General features: G+C 37.4%; 1 protein-coding gene across 1 annotated transcript in view; it reads left to right on the top strand.

The window, feature by feature from the left end:
- Positions 1-3,382: 3,382 nt before the first annotated feature.
- Positions 3,383-22,052, top strand: part of TXNL1 (thioredoxin like 1) — a 34,687-nt gene continuing 16,017 nt past the window's right edge. The window contains exons 1-3 of the mRNA XM_036245229.1: positions 3,383-3,671; positions 15,398-15,494; positions 17,328-17,501. Coding sequence (XP_036101122.1) covers positions 3,574-3,671; positions 15,398-15,494; positions 17,328-17,501 — 369 coding nt within the window. The 5' untranslated portion in view covers positions 3,383-3,573. The remainder of the gene's footprint in view (positions 3,672-15,397; positions 15,495-17,327; positions 17,502-22,052) is intronic.

Below are 22,052 nucleotides of genomic sequence, written 5' to 3'. Positions count from 1 at the left end.
TGACAGGAGCCTTTGGTACAGACAGTCTGAGCCAACACAGCAGGATGGATGCTGACATGATTAACAACTGGATATCACACTCTTTTACCCTTAAATCTCCAAACAGAAGCTCCAACAAAGTATCATATTGATCTAGTCCTTATGGGTGAGCTTTCTGGAGCTAAGAGCAGGGTGAAGAAAGGCTGAGAATGGATGTGAAGAAACATGAAAAACAAAAAAATCCCCCTCAGATCTCATTTTTGCAATGCCTCTTTTTATCTTGCTTCTCAGGAACCTAAAGATTTTTAAGGGCTTGTTTTCACAAATCCCCTCTTCTTTTTTTAATCCCCACCTGAGGATATTTTTCTATTTATCTTCAGATAGTGTGGCAGGGAAGGAGGGAGGGAGGGAGAGAGGGAGAAGAAGAGGGAGAGGGAGAGGGAGAGAGAGAGAGAGAGAGAGAGAGAGAGAGAGAGAGAGAGAGAGAGAAACATCAACATGAGATGGACACATCAAGTGGTTGCCTCCCACATGACCTCAATCAGGGCTGGGGATGAACCCAACTGAGGTATGTGCCGATGGTTGACTGGAATCGAACCTGTGACTCATTGTTCCGAGGGCTGATGTTCTAAATGCTGAGCCAAACCAGTCAGGGCCACAAATCCCCTCTTAATATTTACTATAGCTGTCTTAGTGGAGACTCTTTGTTTGCATTTTAAACAAAACTGGGAGAACCATTGGGAATAATAATAATCTATCTATTATATACTGAGTTTTGAGGTCCCCCAAACTCTGGTTGAAGCCCAAACTCCCAATGTGACTGTATCTGGAGACAGGGGCTTTAAGGAGGTAATTAAGATTAAATGGGGCCCTAATGTAATTAGGACTAGTGTCCTTATAAGAAGAGGAAGAGACACCAGAAGTGTGTGTGCTTGTTTGTGTGCACAGGCATGTGCATGTGCATGTGTGGACAGAGAATGGGCCACTGAGAACACAGCAAGAAGGAGGCTATGTACAAAACAGAGAGAGGCCTCAGGAGAAATCAACCATGATAGGCACCTTGCTTGTGGAATTCTAGCCTCAAGAATTCTGAGAATTAAATTGCTTTTGTGTAAGCCACCTAGACTGTGGTATTTTTGTTACACAGGACTAACTGAGTAATATGCCATTGCTTCTAAACATCTTTCACTGAGCGTCTTATTTTCTTGTTCTTTACATCTATCATCCACTATTATATTTAACCCTCACAATCCTAGAAAGTAGGTATTATCAAACCAGTTCTCACAGACAAGAAAACTGAGGTCCCGGGAGGTTAGTGGCTTGTCCATGCCAACAAAACAGTAAATAGCAGAGATTTGTTATTGGAAGTTCTGTCTGTTTGGCTCTAAAGCCATTAACCGTGCTGATATCACATGAGAAAGAAATGTAATTATTGTGGCTCTGCTCTGGCTGGGTTCAATTAGGAATAGGTATTTTATGTTTCTGCAGCACTCTTAGCCTTCGCGTTTCATAATTCCTGGGCTTCAATTACCACCCAAACTAGTGACTCTCAAATCTGTATCTGTAACCTACTCCTTTTTATTTTCAGACTCATCTGGATGTCCTCAGGCATCTTAACTCAGTAAAGAGCTACATTAGGAAATATTTGTGTTATCCTAGATTCTTTCCTCTGTCATTTCACTAAGTTGGTCCAAATTGGTCACTAAACCCTGTGGCATTTTTTTTTTTTTTTTTTTTTTTATTTATCTTCAGATAGAGCGGGGGTGGGAGGGTGGCGGAGAGAAACATCCATGTGAGAGAAACACATCTACTGGTTGCCACTCACATGACCCCAAGGGACAAATTGCAACCAAGGTACATGCCCTTAGTAGGAACTGAACTTGGGTCTCTCTGGTCTGCAGGCTGACACTCTAACCTCTAAGCCAAACTGGCCAGGGTTAAACCCTGTGGCTTTTATCTTCTAATTGTTTCTCAAATATATCACTTCATCTTCATTTCCACTGCAGCTGCTCCCAACTCAGTTCCTGGGTTACTATAGTAACCTCCTAAACTGGTCTCACTGCTACCTCAAGGCTTTATCTAAAAACACATGCAATAACAATCATTGCCCTGCAATGATTACTGCATTGCCTTCATGTTAAAATACAAATTTCTTAACTAGTCATCATCTGACACCTTCCTTTTCAATTTCATCTCCGTGCCCCCCCACCCCCAACCAAATCATTCCACTTGTCACTTACCACACTGGTGCTAGATTGCCTTAACTGAATGCACCTTTAAAAATACATATATAGCACAGCCAGTGTGGCTCAGTGGTTGAACGTTGACCCATGCACCAAGAAGTTGTTGGTTTGATTCCCGGTCAGGGCACATGCCCAGGTTGTGGGCCAAATCTCCAGTGGGGGGCATGCAGGAGGTGGCCAACTGATGTTCTCTCTCGTTGATGTTTTTATCTCTCTCCCCAAGCTTGACTTCTTACTAGGTGTGTGAACTTGGGAAAATCAGTCTAACCATGAAGTAATAATAGACTCTACTTCACAGGGTGTTGTAGGAATTAAATGAGCTAACACACATAATGACCTTGTATCTCACCTGACACAGAATCTGCTCAGTATTAGCTACTATTATTGTTATCATCAGCCCTCTCAACCCGTGCACTTGCACTGCTGGTTCCTCTGCCTGGAGTAGCTGTCATCTCTCTCCATCTGGCTATCCCTGTGTTCTTTGTCGAGACTCAGTTCAGGGGTCACATCTCCTGGAAGTTCTCCTTGCCCCATCCTCCTATTTCATTTGTCTCCACGTTTCCTTTGCAAACTTCTTTGTTGGTAACTACTGTTTGCGTCTATCACTAAACTGGAGTCCCTAAGAGAGGGGCAGTGTTTTCTTTTCATTCTTTTCCTGACACAACTTAAAGGCAAGTGCATCATTTTTTTCTGGATGACTGCACAGAGAACGCCCACGTATTATGCGATCCTTAAATAACTGCTCCTAAAGTCTATTCTGGTGACTTGCCCTGAAAATGAGACAAGACTATCCTCAAAATATTTCGAGGAGAGCCTTATGACCTTAGGCAGTAGCCACAAATCCCGGAGAAAAAGTGGTTGTCTTTTCCCCTTCCTGAGCAACCCTTGGGTAAGGGGCTCGGGTCTCACAACCGCGGAGGAATACACGAGTGCACTGAGCACCTGAGCTTGTGACCGCTACTGGTCTGCGCTTGCGCCGCTCCCGCCGGTGGGAGGGTCCTCAGTCGAGAGTGGGGCCACACTTCGCGTTTTCGGATTGGGCGATGGGAACCAAAACGAACGGCGCGGAAATGACGTCAAGCGCACAAGCGCCGGCGGCCCTGCCACGCGGTGGCTGCTGGGAGCTGCACGCCTTCCCTTCCCTCGCCTCTTTCCTCCCCCTCCCGTTCCCGCCCCCTCGCCGCTCCGCTCCCTGGCGTGACTCGGCACTGAGAGCTCTGGGAGAAGCTCCGCGATCGCCGCCGCCTCTGCAGGCCTCGCCGTCTGAGCATTGCCCTTTCCTCTCCCGGTCGTCTTCCCCTTCAGTTTCGCAGCCGGTGGCGTCGCGGCCTTCCTTCCGGGCTCTCTGAGAATGGTGGGAGTGAAGCCGGTCGGGAGCGACCCGGATTTCCAGCCGGAGCTGAGCGGCGCCGGCTCCAGACTCGCCGTGGTCAAGTTCACCATGCGAGGGTGAGGCCGGGCCCGAGCCCTGTGGGCGCCTTCTGCCCGTCGGTGCTTTCCTTTCCCTCTTCCCGGTCCCTAGTCCCTTGTGGTCTCGTCCTGCTCCGGAATGTCTGGCGCTGGCCGCAGCCCCAGGCCGCTGCCCAGTTAGGCCTCAGCCCTTGGGTCTGAGCCCCTATTTGTGCACAGGGGGAGCCTGGCGAGCACGGACGCCAGGCTGGTCGCGTTCCCCAGCCCACCTGCCAGCCCATTTTGAATCCTCACACAAGCCCTGCTTTTGGGGGTGGCCCGCCTCTATTCTTTCTGGTCTGGGAGCCCCCTACATCCGCCCCTGCTTGCGTCTGTCCCTTTCTTTCCGGGGAGCCAGCTGTCAGTTGCATATTAGAAACACTGAAGTCCTAATATACGGAACACGTTGATACTCTGCACCACCTGCAGTTCTGTAAAGGTTTTGGAAGCTTCAGATGGGGCTATCCAACTAATCCGCGTAGTGCTTAGCAGGTAATGCATTTTAAATTAAGTTGATGTTGGGTCAGGAGGCATTTTAATTTCTTAAGGTTTTTGTTGCTCGTTTGGTCAGAGTAACTTTGTAATTTAGGCTTCTCTATGTGTGCGATTGCAGGTGTGAACACACAAATGATAGTAGATGTGTATAATACAGGTAGGTAGATGCCCAGATGTTTGGGTTTGATTAAATAGACTCCATTTTTTTACCCGATGATTTAAGTGTTTTAAGAGGACAGGGATCTTGAAAAGATGTTCACTGGCTTTGGTAGATATCTTCACATGATTTACAGGTCGCAGAGCTAGTGGATCTTCCGAATTGGTTGGGTGTGCAGTGTTCGTGTGTGAGAGTGACATGTTGGAACTAGACATTCAGAACCAAGATGTGAGCGAGTGTGTGTATTTACTGACCTCCCCTTGTTATGTCAGTGCCTAGTTAGAGGGATTAGAGTTCTCCACTGGATTTACCTTGAGCCCCTGACATTATTTACACTTACAAACTTGGATAAATCTACTGTGCATATCACTGTTTATGTAATGCAGTTTATTGTTCAACAAACTATATAAACAAGGCAATATTTTGAATCCCAGAGGAAAAAGTGATTCATATCTATTGAATATGATTCAGTAAACGTTGAGTATAGAAGAGGTGGCATTAGGATTAGGTCATTTTAGGAGGTGGAGGGATGCAGAAAGAGATGAAAACAAGTTAGGACTTGTTTTTGGACCAGTCTCTCTTGAAAAAGGCAGCACATTGAATTTCATATGGTGGAGTAGAGGACCCATTTGACAAGTGGACTTTGACATTTACCAACTTGAAGAAGATAAAGATTTCCTGTATGTGCTTTCCCAGATTTAGCAATTTTGTAATGTCTATGCTCTTAATATAGGGGAATACTTGTACATTTGTTTTTTGTGTTTTTTAAAAATATTTTTTTTTCTTTATTGATTTTAGAGAGGAAGGGAGAGGCAGAGAGAGATAGAAACATCCATGAGAGAGAACTTCCACTGGCCGCCTCCTGCACGCCCCGCACTGGGGATCGGGCCCACAACCTGGGCATGTGCTCTGACCTGGAATCGAACTGGTGACCTCTTGGTGCATGGGTCGATGCTCAACCAACCACTGAGCCACACTAGCCGGGCCTTGTACATTTGTTAAATAACCATACCAGAGTTGGAAAAGGGAATAGAGAATTTTTAACAACAAATCTCATTTTTAGTTCACTTTCCTAATTCTAGTCAGTGGGAGCACTTACACTTTTGTCTCTAAGTGATACTCTTCCATACCTGCCCCCCAGCTCCCCTTACTATAGCAGAGGGAGAGATGACAGAATAATAAGTTATTAAATGACGTGAGAAAAGTAGCGAAATGTTGCTATTAAGGAAACAACTCCATTAGCAATATATTATCATTTAACTGTAAACATAACTGCAGATATTGACTGATAAAGCACTTTTATTATTTACTTTTAAAAAGTTATTTTGGTGGGATGAAAATTTTGTTTTCTTTGTAAAAACAGAGAGCAAATAAAATGGTTGAATTTAGATAACTTTTAAATTCAAAAGTATATTTAGGTAATATTAACAAATCTGGTAAGATTGTATTTCCTTTAAAGTTCTTTTAACGTTGTGGCCATTAATACATTCCTACACCAACTCTATGTCATTGTGACTACAGATTTACATATATGAGTGTCAGTATTAGACCTTCAAACATCTAACTATATCCAATTAAATCATGTGAGAAACCTCTTAGATCAATGTTAATGTCCCATTTTAGGCCAAGAACATAGTTTTCTCCAGCCCCTACTTCTTCATTTCCTTTCCAGTTCTACTTTAATCCTTATTCCTTATTTCTCACTTCCATGCTTTATCTATCCTGTCTATTAATTTTACTAAGATTGTCACTCTTCTAAGAATCTTCAGTGGCTCTCCAGTATTTTTTTTCCTTCATTTTTTTATAGGTAGTAAAATAATATGTAACATTAAATTTACTGTTTTAACAATTTTTTTAAATGTACAGTTCAGTGGCATTAAGTACATTCACAATGTTGTATGTACTACCATCACCACTATCTATTTCCTAGAATTTTTTCATTATCCCAGACAGAAACTCAATTAACCAGTAACTCCCAATCTACCCCCAATCCTTACCACCTCCCCCCCCCCCCCCAGCTCCTGGTAACCTTTCTTCTACTTTCTGTCTCTGAATTTGCCTCTTCTTGGTACTTCATGTAAATGGGATCATAATATTTTTTCTTTTGTTTCTGGCTTATTACACATAGCACAGTGTTTTCAAGGTGCATTCATATTGTAGCATGTGACAGAACTTACACATATCCAGAATGACTGGATTAGATGATAATTCTATGTTTAACTATTTGAGAAACCACCAAACTATTTTGCATCAGCTATACATGAGAGGTCTAGTTTCTCCATATACTACCAACATTTTTTATATTTTAATGACATCCTAAATGGGGGTGAAGTGGCATCTGGTGGTTTGGGTTTGTATATTTTTAATGACTAATGATTTGAGAATTTTTTCATGTGCTTATACCACTTTTATTATTTAAAAAAAATTTTTTTCTTTATTGATTTTAGAAAGAGAGGAAAGGAAAGGGAGAGAGATAGAAATATCGCTGAGCAAGAACCTCGATTGGTTGCCTCCTGCATGCCTCCCACTGAGGATTTGGCCCACAACCTGGGCATGTGCCCTGCCCGGGAATCGAACCAGCAACCTTTTGGTATAGGGATTGATGCTCCCCTGAGCCACACTGTCCGGGCTATTGACCACTTTTATTTTATTTCATTTTATTTATTTTTTATCCTCACCTGAGGACAATTTTCCATTTTTTTGTTCAGATAGAGTGTGTATGTGTGGGGGGGGGGGGGGAGAGAAACATCAATGTGAAAGGAACACATCAAGTCTCTCTGGACCACAGGCTGATGTTCTAACTAACCGCTGAGCCAAACCGGCCAGGGCTATTGACCACTTTTAAAATCATCTTTGGGGGAATGTCTGTTCAAGTTCTTTGCCCATTTTAAATTGGATTGTTTGTTGTTGAGTTGTAGGAATTCTTTATATAGTATCTTGGATATTCTTTGTCAAATATATGATTTGCAAATATTTTCTTCCATTGGTTGTCTTTTCACTTTCTTGATAATGTCCTTTGATGTGCAAAAGTTTTTAATTTTGATGCTGATTGTACTTTTAATGTCATATTCCAGAAATCATTGCCAAATCCAATGTCATGATGATTTCCCACTATATTTTCATCAATGAATTTTATAGTTATAGCTCTTAGGTTTAGATTGTTGGTCCATTTTGTGTTAATTTATGTATATGGTATAAAATAAAGGTCCACCTTTATTCTTTTCCATGTGAATATCCAGTTTTCTAGCACCATTTGCTGAAAAAAGTGTTTTTCCCCAGTGAACTGTCTTGACATCTTCTCCAGTATTTTCTAAGCAATTAAAATAGTATTTACCTATTATTTCATTTGTGTAAGGGACTTGTTTAAGCATTTATTTTAAATCTTTCAATCTTCAAAATAATGAAATTATCCCCATTCTACAAATGTGAAAATAGAGTCTTAGAGAGGTTAAATAACTTTAATTCCATTGCTGAATGCACTATTTGGATTATTAAGTGCTATCCTTGCTCTTCCTGGCATAAGCAGAAGGGAAATGCATGTTCATTTCTATGTATTGCAGAGCCTGACATTTTCCAGTAAATTTTGCTGTGAATGATTTAGCTACAGCTCTGCCTGCAGGACTAATTTTATGACCAAGGGGAATTCATTTCACTCTCTGGCATTCTTTCTCCTACCTGTTAAATAGGAATAATAACATATAACCTAATCATATTATTTAGAGAATAAAATATATATGTGAATTATATATTATGGTAACCTACATTTATCACTGGTATCTCCAAACTGTTACTTCCTAAATATATACCTAGATACATTCTAGTGGTTATAAGCAGTGCCATTTTTGTTATTGGTGGTTAAGTTCCATTGTTAAAAGAATATACATTTTCTCCTCCATAAAACTCAGTTTGAATGGCTTTTATCCTGAATTCATGGATGTATCACTTTGGTAATGTGTTTACTGTGTATTCAACTTTCTTTTTGGTATGTGCCCCTAGTGTGAACCGAACCTGGGACTCTCTGGTCTGCAGGCCGATGCTCCACCCACTGAGCCAAACCAGCCAGGGCTGTATTCAACTTTCTTAAAGCAGGTGTTACTTTGTAGTTGGTTAGCTGCCATTGTTACCATCCAATAAAAATGTTAAAGTAAAAAAAAAAAAAAAATGTTAATGTATATTAGGATGTCAAGTTCTAATGGTTATGGTAGCTTTTCCCAATAATACATTATATATATATTGTATTTATTACATAGAGCAAAATCGCTGTGGACCTATGGTGGTTTACTATAGCATAGTTAGTAAGCCTGTAGGAACCAGGCAGATAATATTAGTGAGTGAGGTAGGTAGCAGCTTTAAGATCACTAGGGGCATGGTTAGGCCCTAAAGAACATACAGAGAATTTTTTTAACTAAACTTTTCAATTGAAGTCTAACATGCATACAAAAATGTACACAAATAATTTAAGTGTATAGCTTGATAAATTTTCAAAGTGGTTACATGTATTTAACCAATAGCAGCACTCCAGAGTCATCCCCTGACCTTCAACCTCCTGCAAACTCCTTCTCTCTTTTTTTTTTTATCATCCTCACCCGAGGACATTTTTCCATTCTTTGTTCAGGTAGAGTGGGAGGGAGAGAGAGGAACAGAAAGAGAGAGAAACAATGATGTGAAAGGGACACATCGAGTGGTCACCACCCGCACAACCAACCGGGGCCGGGGACAAACTGCAACCGAGTTACGTGCCCTTAGCGGGAACCGAACCCAGGTCTCTCCAGACCGCAGGCCGATGCTCTACCACTGAGCCAAACCGGCCAGAGCCAAGCTCCTTCTCTTTACTCTTGAATTCTAACAGAACAGATTAGTTTTGCCTGGGTTTGAACTTTATAAAAATGGTATCATGCAGTGTATAACCTGTCTGGATTCCTTACAAGAGCATACAAATAGTTCTTATCTTGGCAGTTAATTTAGAAATAACAAAAAGTACTGGGTAGGCCACTATTTTGAATTTTTGGAATAGCAGTTAAGATTTGGGTTTTGTGATCAGATTCCAACACTACTTCATTGTTCTTATCTTTAAAATGAGGAATTGTAAATGAATTTAAGGGTTTTGTAAGTTGCATAACATATAATAAGTACTCAATGAATGCTGTAGCTATTTTGTGTTATTTATAGGATCAATTATTATTATGGCTGCCCATTAGCAAATATAATACATCTAGAAATTACCTGTTAAAGTTATACCCTGCAGAAAAATTACTTTTAAAAGATATCTTCAGAGAGCCCATACATTTTCTTTACCCATTTGCTAGCTGAATATGTTTATGCATGTAATTGTTCAAGGTAACCACTGACTACTTCAGCAAGTAGGGAAGAATAGCAAGTTCATGAAATAGAATTTATATTATGACTGTAAACACAAACTTACATGTTAAGAAGACCCTAACATGGTACTTTCAGAGAAAGCTGATTTTGGACTGGATTTAGGAGTTAAGTGTTCTAGTTGTGATCCTGCCATTAACTGGAGCGCCTGATCTTGGACAAGTCATTAAACTTTCTGGTCTTCAGTTCTCACTTATCAAATAATTGTGTTAGGCTAGGTCAATTTAAAAATTTTAGTTATGTGGGTTTGGTTTTTTATGAATTACTGAAAGCTAGCAGGTTGCTGCTATATTCTCTTTAAAAAAAGCATAACAGAATTCTTACATATTCATTTTGTATATTGGACTTAACAGATAAGATTTCAGTTAAAGAGAGGTTCAGAGGTAGAAAAAGAACTCTTTTTTTTAAACCGCTGGACTAGATGGTTTGTGGTCTGTTTTATAACAAATTCAAAGGTCCTATGATTGTGTACTCTGTAAGGGCTATGAATCAAGGTCTATGCAAAGAAAATACATAAGACCCGAAATTGAGGCATACTTGGGGCATAATATGTCAGAGATGGGAAAGGTCCTTGGAGAATCTGTTCTCTTCTCATTTTATACAGAGAAATCAGGTAATTTGTTTATGAGCTCAGCCAATAATGGACATTTAAGTTTCCTCTTAAATGGTAATAATAAACAAAGCACACATCTTATTTAAAAAATAACCAATCAGGGTAATCCTAGAGACGCGGAAGCGGGGTACAGACTGACAATCCCCTAAGGAGTGGGGAGATGGGGGAGGGATGAACCACAGAACTTATACGCATGTATGCATGAACAGTGGACATGGACAACAATCTGGGGAAGGGGCAGGGAGGGAGGGGGAGGGGGGAATCAGCGGGGGTGGGGGAGGAGAAACATCTGTAACAAAAATTAATCAATTAAAAAAAATAACCAATCAATTCATTTGAATTATTATAGTGTGAAAGTATATTGCTGTATAATATTTGTGCTTCTGTGTTCTATAACTAATTTTAAAAAAATATTTTTATTGATTTTTAGACAGGAAGGGGGAGGGAGAAAGAAAGAGAAGCATTGATATGAGAACATCAGTTGGCTGCCTCCTGCACGCTTCCTACCTGGCATCGAGTGCACAACCCTTTTGGTGCACAGGACGAAGCCCAACCAACTGAGCCACACCTGTCAGGGCTCTATGACTTATTTTGAGTTTGTTTTTTTTTTCCTTTTCCCTTTATTGATTTGAGAGAGAGAAGAAGTGAGAGGAAGAGAGAGAGAGAGAAATATTGATGAGAGAGAACATCGATTGGCCTCCTGCATACCCTGCACTGGGGATCGGGCCCACAACCTGGGCATGTGTCCTGACTGGGAATGGTACCGGTGACCTCTTGGTGCGTGGGTTGACGCTTAACCACTGAGCCACATTGGTCAGACTATTTTGACTTTTGGGTCAAGTTCCAATCTATGATGGCTAAATAAAATTAAACAAAATATCTAGCTAAGGTTACAGTTTGAAAGGGAACAATTATTTGCAAAGTAGCCATTATTTTACAGTCTGTGTAGCTACAAGAAGTGTTTCTTTAATGCCAGTTCAAACATGATTGGTGAATAGAGCAATGTTGTCAGTACATGTGGAGGTTGTGGAAGTTCCTATACTATTTTTCTTAGATAGTGAAGAGCAGGAATAGAAACAGAACCTTTAGCAGGAAGGAAAAAAGCCCTCAGCCAACCAGGCCAGCTCCCTTTCGGGTTTATTTTAAGAAAGTTAAAGTTAATAAAATTAAACTTGAGCACCCAGCTCAGTTCCCCAGAGGGCTTCATTCTCAGTGTTGATTTTCTCCAGTCCCTCCCTACCTTAAAGGCTGTCTCACCAGCTTAAAGCTCCACTTTTCTCTGGATTTCACAGCACCTGCAAGTGGGCATTTCCACTTGATTGTTTTGTTCATTTTAAATATTCCCTGAGGTAGCCTCTAGGTCTGAGCCACCTGCCTAGCTGCCCAGGTATTTCCTGAATACTAGTTACTGTTTTTCTTAGGGATATTTTTACAAAATTGTGTGTTTTTAAGTGGTTTGCCTCAACCTTCGTTTTTCCCAGAAGCTCTGTTTTGAGTGCGTGCTTTTACAGAAAGGAGATTTTTTCAGGAATGAGTATATTGTGGTATAGTTTAAAGACTCATATTTCCTTTGTGACAGCTTATTTAATATTTTCAAATAAAAATACCTTGCCCTGGTTGGTTTGGCTCAGCAGTTAGAGTGTCAGCCCGCGGACCAGAGAGTCCTGGATTCAGTTTCTGCTAAGGGCATGTACCTCGGTTGCAGTTTGTCCCCAGCCCCGGCTGGGGTTGTGTAGGTGGCAGCCAGTCGATGTGTCCCTCTCATGTTGATGTTTCTCTCTTCCTCCCTCTATCCTCTATCTGAAGACAAATGCAAAAAATGTCCTCGGATGAGGATAAAAAAACAAACAAAACTGTTCATCAAAAAAACCAAAGGATGCAGAAGTATGGATACTTTAAAAAGTTTCCCTTAATGTGCGTGCAGGCACAAGTGTGTGTAATGTGATCATAGAGAACATTTTATTGTGAGACTTACTTTTTTTTACATACTACAAATTATTTTTATTTCTGGTGTGAATGTGTCATAACTTTTAAAACTCTATCTTAATTGCCATTTAGATAATTTCTAAAATTTTAACTATTATAAACAGTGCATTGAACTTTCTTATACATATTATTGTGTAATTGAGTAAGTGTTAAGATAAGATTGACTTGTAGAAGTGAGGTTGTTGAATCTTGGTTTGTGTTCATTTAAATTTGTTAAATAATGACTAAATGCCTCTTCAAAAAAGATCTACTAATTTGTACTCCCATCCATAATGTTTAAGAAATTAATAGCTAGACATAATTTGCTAAACTACACATAGGTTTGGTCACCTGTAAATGTTTATTTCTTTATAATTTAGTCTCGGGGCCTATTTGAATATTGTTAGATCCAAAAATTTACTTTCAGAAGCATCAAGTTTAATATTGAAAAACTTAATAGTTATTTTCTTAACTTTTTTTTTTTTTTTATCCTCACCCGAGGATATTTTTCCATTTTTTGTACAGATAGAATGGGAGGGAGAGAGAGGAAGGGAGAGAGAGTGAGAAACATCGACGTGAAGGGACACATCGAGTGGCTGCCACCCGCACGACCAACCAGGGCCGGGGACAAACTGCAACCGAAGTACGTGCCCTTAGCGGGAACCGAACCCGGGTCTCTCCAGACCGCAGGCCGACGCTCCAACCGCTGAGCCAAACTGGCCAGGGCTTCTTAACTTTTTGTTTGAGTATTAAGGATGGCACAGGATAACAATGCTTAAGAATGGAGACAGTCACAGTTTGAGTTTGAACATTTGTGAGTTTGAACATTTTGTGCTTCAGAATGTGATTTTCCTTGTGTTTTTGTCTGAAAAAGTCAAGATTTTCCTCATTTTAAAATATTTTTTATTGAGCTATAACATACATGGGGCAGAATTATAAATGTATAGCTTATTGAATTTTCACAAACTAAACACGTACACTCGTGTAATCAGCTTCTGGACAAATAGGACATTGCCAGCCTCTTGAAATCTCTTGCATGATCCCATCTTGTCACTCACTGTCACAAAGGTTACCATTGTCCTAATTTACCATACTGTTGGTTCGTTTTGCCTGTATTTGAACTGTACACAAATGGAATCATACAGTATACTTCTTTTCTCAGTATTGTAAAGTTCATATTTTTGCATGAGATTTTACATTAATCATTTTCATTGTTATATAGTGTTCCACTGCATGAATAACTACAGTCAATTTACTCATTATGTTGTTGATAGGAATTTGGGTAGTCTCTAGCTTGGAGCTATTAGATATGGCAGCTGTCAGTGTTTTGAAATGCCCTAAGGTAAACATATATAGACATTTCTGTTGTTTATATATACCCCAAAAATGATCATAAGTAGGCATACATTTTGCTTTCACAGAAACTACCAGTTTCTTTCCTTCCATCCTAAAGTGAGTTATACCAGCCATCACTGATAGTTCAGTTGCTTCACATTCTTGACTATATTTTGTTGTTTCTTATTTTAGCTATTTTGGTGGATATAGTTTTAATTTGCCTTTCTCTGGTCCCTAGTGACATAGGACATCATATTTATTGACTGTTTTGATAACTTCATTTGTCAAGTACCCGTTCCAGAGATTACCTGTTTTTCTTTTGGGTGTCAATCTTGTTCTTATTGATTTTTTAGAAGATATTTTACATATTAGAGATATGTCCTTTTTTTAAAATATATATTTGACAGATTTTTTTTATCAGTCTGTGGGTTATCTTTTTACCTTCTATATAATATCGTGATGAACAAGTTATAATGTTAATGTTTTCCAGTTTATCAAGTATAGCATTCCAATATATCATTATATAATTTTTTTCTTTAGTGCTTTTTCGTGTTTTCAGAAATCTTTGCTTACTCCACAGTTTTGAAAGTATTGTATTTTCTCCTTAATGTTTTACTTTTCCCATTTAGAACTGTAATCCATCTGGAATGGTGTTTGTGTATGGTGTGAGGTAGAGGTCAAGATTCATTTTTTCCTGCATGTGGACATGACTACGCACTGTTATTCTTTCCCCACTGCACTGTTGTGTCACCTTTTTCATACATCAGGTTACAGTGTATGGGATGGATCTGTGACTGTAATTTTTTACATTGGCCAGTTTGTTTATCCTTGTACCAGTATTATACATTCTTAATTTATAAAGCTTTATGACAGTTCTTAATATCTGGTAATGTAATTTCTTCAGCTTTGAACCTTAAAATGGCTTTGATTGTCCTTGCTTGGTATTTCCCTATAAATTTTAGAATTTAAATTTGTTAATTTTCCCAAGAAAACCTGCTGGGATTTTATGTGGCCTCTAAAGACTAAATTGAGGACAATAGACATCTCGAAAATATTGAGTTTTTCAATTCATAAGCATAATATATTCCTTCATTTATTTAGATCTTTAAGTTCTCTCAGTGAGCACTGAAAGACTTACCTCTAGATTTATAATACAAATCTGTAGTCATTAATAAGACTATGTGGTATTAGCCCTGGCTGGGTAGCTTAGTTGGCCAGATCATTGTCTCAGTATGCCAAGGTTGTGGGTTTGATTCCCAGACAGGGCACATACAAGAATCAGCCAATGACCAGCTAGTGTGGCTCACTGGTTGAGTGTGACCCATGCACCAAGGGGTCGCTGGTTTGCTGGGCACCTGCCCAGGTTGTGGGCCTGATCCCCAGTGGGAGGCATGCAGTAGGTAGCCAGTCGATGTTCTCTCGATATTTCTTTCCCTCTCTCTCTAAAATCAATAAAGAAAAAACATTAAAAAAAAAAAAAAAAAAAGGAATCAACCAATGAATGAATGAGTGGAACAGCAAATCAGTGTCTCTGTCTCTCTCCTCCCCCCCCTTTTCCTTTCTCTCTTAAATCAACAACAACAATAATAATAATAAAAAAAAACAATGTGGTATTGATGCAAGTATATCTAAGGAGTCCAGTGAAAAGGACTAGAAAGTCTAAAGCCAGGATGATCAGAATTTGTTTTATTTTATTTGATGTTTTAATTGACAAGTTCATTAGAGTATAAAGTAGTACAATCTTAGGTGTTATTTTACCAAGTATCTCTTTTACTTTTCTCACAGGTGTGGACCATGTTTAAGGATTGCCCCAGCATTCAGTACTATGAGTAATAAGTACCCACAGGCAGTTTTCTTGGAAGTAGATGTACACCAGTGTCAGGTAAGGGAAAGGAGCCCTTTTTAAAAAATTATTTACAAATTGGTTTGAATTTCAATATTAATATCATTCATTGTTTATTTTTGTGTGTGTGTGCATATAGTACTCTTTCCTTTTGAAGATTAGAAAATGTTATGTTGATAATGATTATTACAAATGCTCATTATGGCTGCATTTGTTAGGAAGGGTAGTTCAATGATTAATTGCTTCTGAGTTTGTTTATATTAATAGCTTTCTGATATAAAAGTAATATTATGTTGTTAAACTAATAGGTCACCTGGCACTTCTGTGTTGTTTTACATTTCTTTATTTTTTCCAAATCTAGAATTATATCTTCTACTTCAGAAGCATTGGCTGATTAGAAGGCTGTAGCAGAAAATTCTTGATTATACAGGGTGTGACAAACGTAGGTTTACAGTTGTGAGTAGAAACACAGAATTTATTCTTGTATTATTATTTATTATTGTATTATTTTCCATTTGAACAACTGTAAACCTACTTTTGCTCCACCCTGTAGTTTGATTTTCATTGATCAGTTTGTAATTTTAGCCACAACGCTGGCTACTCAGCAGGAACTTTAAAATGTTGGTTACTTTTGATTGAGCCACAGTGTTAGAGGTAGATTGTCTTGATTACTTAGCTGGAATGGCTGTGTGATAGTTCTGCATTTCCATATGTAGAAATATGGATGAGTTGCTCTCTCCAATACTACAAATACAGTCTTTGGCTCTGACTAAAGACAGCACTGGAGCTACTGTGTGTGTGTGTGTGTGGGGGGGGGGGGCTTTGTTGCATTTCTGAGTGTGAAAAAGTTCTAGAATGTTATATAGTGTGTAGTTAGTAGTTTGGGGATTTGGTAAGTGTAAACCCTATATTAACCTTCATTGTTTAGTAGTTATGTCATATATTATTGGACTGCAGTCATTATTTTAAGTATTTACCATCTCTAATCTTCCAGAGCAATGCTGTCCTGTAGCTACATTTTTTACTTGTTTCTCTTTTTTATTGTGGATACTAGAAAATTTTACATTACATATATAGCTCACATTTGTGTCTTACATTGTATTTCTCTTGGACAGCACTGTTCTGAAAGGTCTGTCTTTTTTAAAATGACACTTAAAGAAGACATCTTTATGTAAACTTTATGCCTTTTTTCTTTAAATAATAGGGTGAAACATGTTCATAGTATTTGAACATGTAAGGAGATACACTTGCTTTACTGTTTCCTTTATAATTCTCATGAATCAGTGGTTATTAACTAATTTCCATTCACTGGTTGGTCTTATAATAATTGTGAGGTTGGAGCAGAATTTAAAAAGTTAGCTGTTGTATGTTTGGTGCAATATCAGAAGTCACTTCTATAAGAGTAGAACTGGTGAAGATTGTAATGCAAAGGATGTTACCTTATTTTCATGGTCAGATGGGCTACTGTTTTTCAGATGTGTATTTTTTCCTAGCCCCAGTGGTTTGTGCTGACATATCAATACCCATTTGGGAGCAGTAGTTATGAGAGAGCTATCTGGTATTGTAAAGAAATTTCTCTATGTCACACTAACTGTTCTACTAGATGAAGTATTTAGCACTAATACTGATAAAAAGACAGGGCTATTTTTCATTGTGGATGTAAAGCTAATAATATAATGTAGTTGTGCCTCAATGGGTTATGTAGTTTAGGGAATAGGCTGCTTTTTCTGAAGTAGCAATTAGAAATAAATTATTTTACATGTCTTTAGTCCATACTTGTGATATTTAACTTCCATAGAGAGACAGAATAAATATTCAAAGTGGTTTATGATTAGTTTTAATTCATAATGCCATCTAACTTGCTAATTCTAGGGAACAGCTGCCACCAACAATATATCAGCAACACCCACGTTTTTGTTTTTTCGAAACAAAGTGAGAATTGATCAATATCAAGGAGCAGATGCTGTGGGACTAGAAGAAAAAATCAAGCAGCACTTAGAAAATGACCCTGGAAGCAATGAGGACACAGATATTCCCAAAGGCTATGTATGTAGACTTGAAAGTGAAATCATGATATACTTCCATTTGCCATTATTTGGTTCAAGTAAAACTGACTATGTTTTCATGCTTTACCTTTTATTAGTTCAGAATACTTTCAAATAAGTTTAAAAGTATATTCACTGGCTGACTATTGGGATCTGTTTATGTGTGTGTATTATAACCTTAGCTCCCATCATAAACTATTTTGCTGAATTTCTTCTAATTTTCTTTGTTACTTAAATCTACTTTCTGAAATTTTTTAAGGCTTTTAAAAATACATTTTACCCCCCCAAAAGTAATGTGCTAGTTATTTTGTTTTAGAACCAAATATGACTTGAGCATTGGATATGTTTTTCTAGTTTTAAGAGTAAGTTATTATTCTAATAACTTGAAGACTTAAGAACTTAAAAGTTTTTAAAAACTTATATGAATAGTTATAATGCAATGTTTATATTTGAGAGTTATTCAGGGAGTAAAATTCATAAGTAGCACTTTATTCATAAGTAGCTGATCTATTTATAAAAAGTGGTAAATAAAGTTACTGTATTTAAAAAGTGTTACCTCAAATTAAAGCTAATATATGAAAGCATGTGTATCAAGTACATTAAAGCAGATCTGTGTCATTGGGTTACAGTCCTGTGTGTAAGTCCCTTAAATTCATTCTGAATACAGAGAATCTATACTCATGGGACTATGAGAGAGAGAGAGACAGAGAGAAAGAGAGAGTATGAATGTGTGTGTTGGGGTTGTGTCTTCAAAAAGTGACTTTAACATGTACTACTAACATTAATTCTTTTTAGTTAGGGAAGTACAATTAATATTTATTTTAAATAGAACTGTTATATAATAATTAGACATTGTAATATCTGGTTAGAAAGTATGAATATATTGTAAGTCAGGCTTGTGACACCTTTTGGAAAATTTTGGAAATCATTTGACTTGTAAACTGTTGTGTTTACATCTTTGTATTTTTCCCCCTTTATTACTAAGGGTATTTGCATGAAAACATCTTAAGAACACAACAGTCCTGCTGCTTAGCTACAGGGATACTTCTTTATACATCAGCTAAGTGTGATGTCAGTGTTTTGGCCTCAGGTAGGAAAATAAGCAGGAAAAAATAAAGTTTTAAGAAATAAAACAATTAGTTTTCATGCAAATGTTATGAATAAAATGTGAAAAGCTATTAAAACATTTTCATTTTTTCCCATCTGGTGTCAATCAAGACATTAAAAGTTTGAACTATTAAGATCTTAACAGGGTTATTAAATATTTAATACTGATAATGTGTTCCCAAAAAACATTTGTCCCACAGCACAAACAGAAACTTAATGGGGGTAAGAGACACTGAATGAAAACCTGTGTCTTAAGTAGATTTAAATATAAGCATTATAAAAATGTATTGATAATTTTTAAATATAATTTTTGGTTTCTTGGAAGAAAGATTTTTGTCATTATGTTTTAGTACTAAAAGGCTATGCATTTATTTATTTTATACATGCTATTGTTTTGAAACTCCTAATTTGACTGGAGCCAGAGTAGGATAAATGTATGTATCTCTTTTAGGGAGGTTTGAGGTACTCCAAAAGATACTCAAAAGGTTAAGAATCATAATTGATTCTTATTTAGAAGTAAGAGAGTGTTTTTATGAGCATAAGGACTTAATTTTTTTTAGTGTTTATTGAAGTTGAGAAAATTTAAAACATTGTATTTTTTCTCTCCCATAATTTGCTAAGAGTACATAGTATAGGTTCAAATAGCTCCCACATGCCCTTTAACTTAAGTCTTTCTCTTCCAAAATTTGAATGTGAGGCAGTCTCAAATTAAACTTGTATTTGAGGCTTGTTAGTATATTCTAGTGTTTTGACCTCAGAACTATAAGTTTTGATCTACAAATTTGTCCTTCTTTATCAAAATAAAAAATCAGACATTAAATAACCCTAATTCATATAATAAATCTTCCTTTAACAAAAAACTTGAAGACTGGAAAGGTTTTTGTAACTGTCTGTGTATCTCATGTATTTCCCCCTCTCTACAAAATAATAATAATAATAACAATAATTTAAAAAATAGTGAAACTTGCCTAAAAGAACAACAGTTGCCTGCCTGACCAGTGTGGCTTAGTGGATTGAGCGGTGTCTCAGGACCGAGGCGTCCTGGCTCAATTACCATTCAGGGCACATGTCGGGGTTGCGGGCTCAGTATCCAGCTAGGGGCATGCAGGACGCAGCCGATCAATGTTTCTCACAACCATGTTTCTATCTCGCTCTTCCTTCCTTCCTCTCTCTCTCAAAAAAATCAATAAAAACATTAAAAACCAAACATGAGTATTACCACAAACACATTCCCTTCACCTATGTTCATCAGTTGTAAATATTTTGCTGTTTTTACTCCATCTTGATATCTATTTTTAACTTTTGCAAAAACATTTAAAAGTGAATTATAGACATCATGATGGATCATCTCTCAGTCTTTTAGTATGTAGCTGCACAGAACAAGGACATTCTTTTACGTAACCATGATAGCATTATTACTTCTAAGAAATTTAACATTGATGCAATATAATATACAACCTACATTCACATTTCCTTAATTATCTTCATAATATACTTTATAGCTGTTTTCCTCTATGTAGTAGCAAATCAAGGATCATGCATTGCATTTAAGTTGTCAGTTCTCTCTAGTGTTTTTTAGTCTAGAAATTTTTCTCTGCCTTTTTTTTCTTTCATGACTGCCTTTTATGAAAGTTTAAACCAGTACCAGTCTAATATAGTAGCCACTAGGCACAAGTGGCTATTGAGCATTTGTTATGCGACTAGTGCAACTGAGGAACTGAATTTTTAAATTTTATCTACGTTTAATTAATTTAATTTTAAATTGCCACATGTGGCTAATGGCTATCTTATTGTATAGCTCAGGTCTAGACATCTGTCTTATAAACTGTCCCACAATCTGGATCTGTCTGATTGTTTCTCTTGACTCTTTCCTCATGATTGGCAAGTTGTTACATATATAGGTGATACTTATTTCCCACTGCATAGTTTCAGAAAAATCTTTGACAGTTATGTCAGATATACCATATAATGCTCATTTTTTTGAGATGTACAAAGCACATACAACTGTTTGAATGTAATACTTGTTTTGTATGCCCCATATTACAGAAATCTAAAATAATTCACCTAGTTTATTTTCATCATTAAGGTATTGAAAGTATGACTACAATGTTGTTTTCATGCCTAGAATCTTAATCCGAGGTACAGTGTTGAAACTGCACCTCAGAAGGATGGAAGACCTAAGCATTTAAAAGATTTTGTTAGAACTACCCTTTCAAGGCAAATACTTATGAGCTTCAGCATAATTTTCCATAGAGAATTATGTTAACCAATTGTAGCTCCTAAGAACAAGAACATTATTCTATATAACCATGATAGCATTATTAACTGATGAACATAATAGTCCATTCTCCATAGAACTTTGCTCTATAGTGCTTTTTTTTTTTTAACCTCCCCCACTCTTTTGAATTGACTACAATGTTACACTAAGTAATATGTTTAACATTTAATTTAATGTAATACAAAATAACACTTTGGCTTTGAAAACACTTAGGCCACCACATGAATAATTAGGGTCTATTCTAATAGATTATTACCATATTGATAATTATTTGACATATAAAAAAGTTTTCTTTAGTCTTTCAGAACTATTTATATATACATTAATATTTCTGGATATAAAAATAAGGACTGACAGAAAGGTGAACATGTAACTGACAACCTATAATACTTGGTAAACTTTAAAAATTGTCCTTGTTTAGTGGATGAAATGGAACTTTTCTAGAAAAATACAGTGCATCAAAATCAATTCTACTAGAAGCAGAATGCTTAAATAGACCATTCACTGTAGAGGAAATAGAGAAAACATAGAAAATAGTAAAAGAGCTCTTCCATAAAGGCCAAGATGGCTTTACAGGGGAATTCTACCAAATCTTAAAGGTCAGGTAGCTTAGTGTTACTTCTACTACATAAGACCATATAAAAAGAGAGGAAACTTTCTGCTGACTAGTTCCAGTTAGGAATATTATTGTAAAAATTCTTTTTTTTTTTTTTAATTATATCTTTATTGTTGAATGTATTACAGATGTTCCTCATTTTTCACCCATTGACCCCCTCCTCCCCACTTTCGTCCCCCTCCTTGCCTTTTCCCACACTGTTGTCTGTGTCCATTGGTTATGCATATAAGTTCTTTGGTTTATTTCTCCCCACCCCCCAATCCTCCTTCCCTTTGAGGTTTCTCAAGTCTAGCAACTAATTTGTACTTACTTCTTAATCCCTTCACCTTTTTCACCCATTCTCCCATCCCCCCTCCCATCTGGCAACCAACAAAATGTTCTCTATATCTATGAGAATGTTTCTGTTCTGCTTGTTCATTTTGTTTGTAGATTCAATTGTTGATGGCTGTATATTCATTGCCATTTTGTTTGTTCATATTTTTTTATCTTTTTCTTCAAGAAGACCCTTCAACATTTCATATAATAATGGTTTGGTGATGTTGAATTACTTT

The sequence above is a fragment of the Molossus molossus genome, unplaced genomic scaffold, assembly GCF_014108415.1.
Source record: "Molossus molossus isolate mMolMol1 unplaced genomic scaffold, mMolMol1.p scaffold_m16_p_6, whole genome shotgun sequence".
NCBI lineage: Eukaryota > Metazoa > Chordata > Mammalia > Chiroptera > Molossidae > Molossus > Molossus molossus.
Note: the sequence above shows the minus strand (reverse complement) of the source record. Positions and strands in the feature narration are given on the sequence as shown.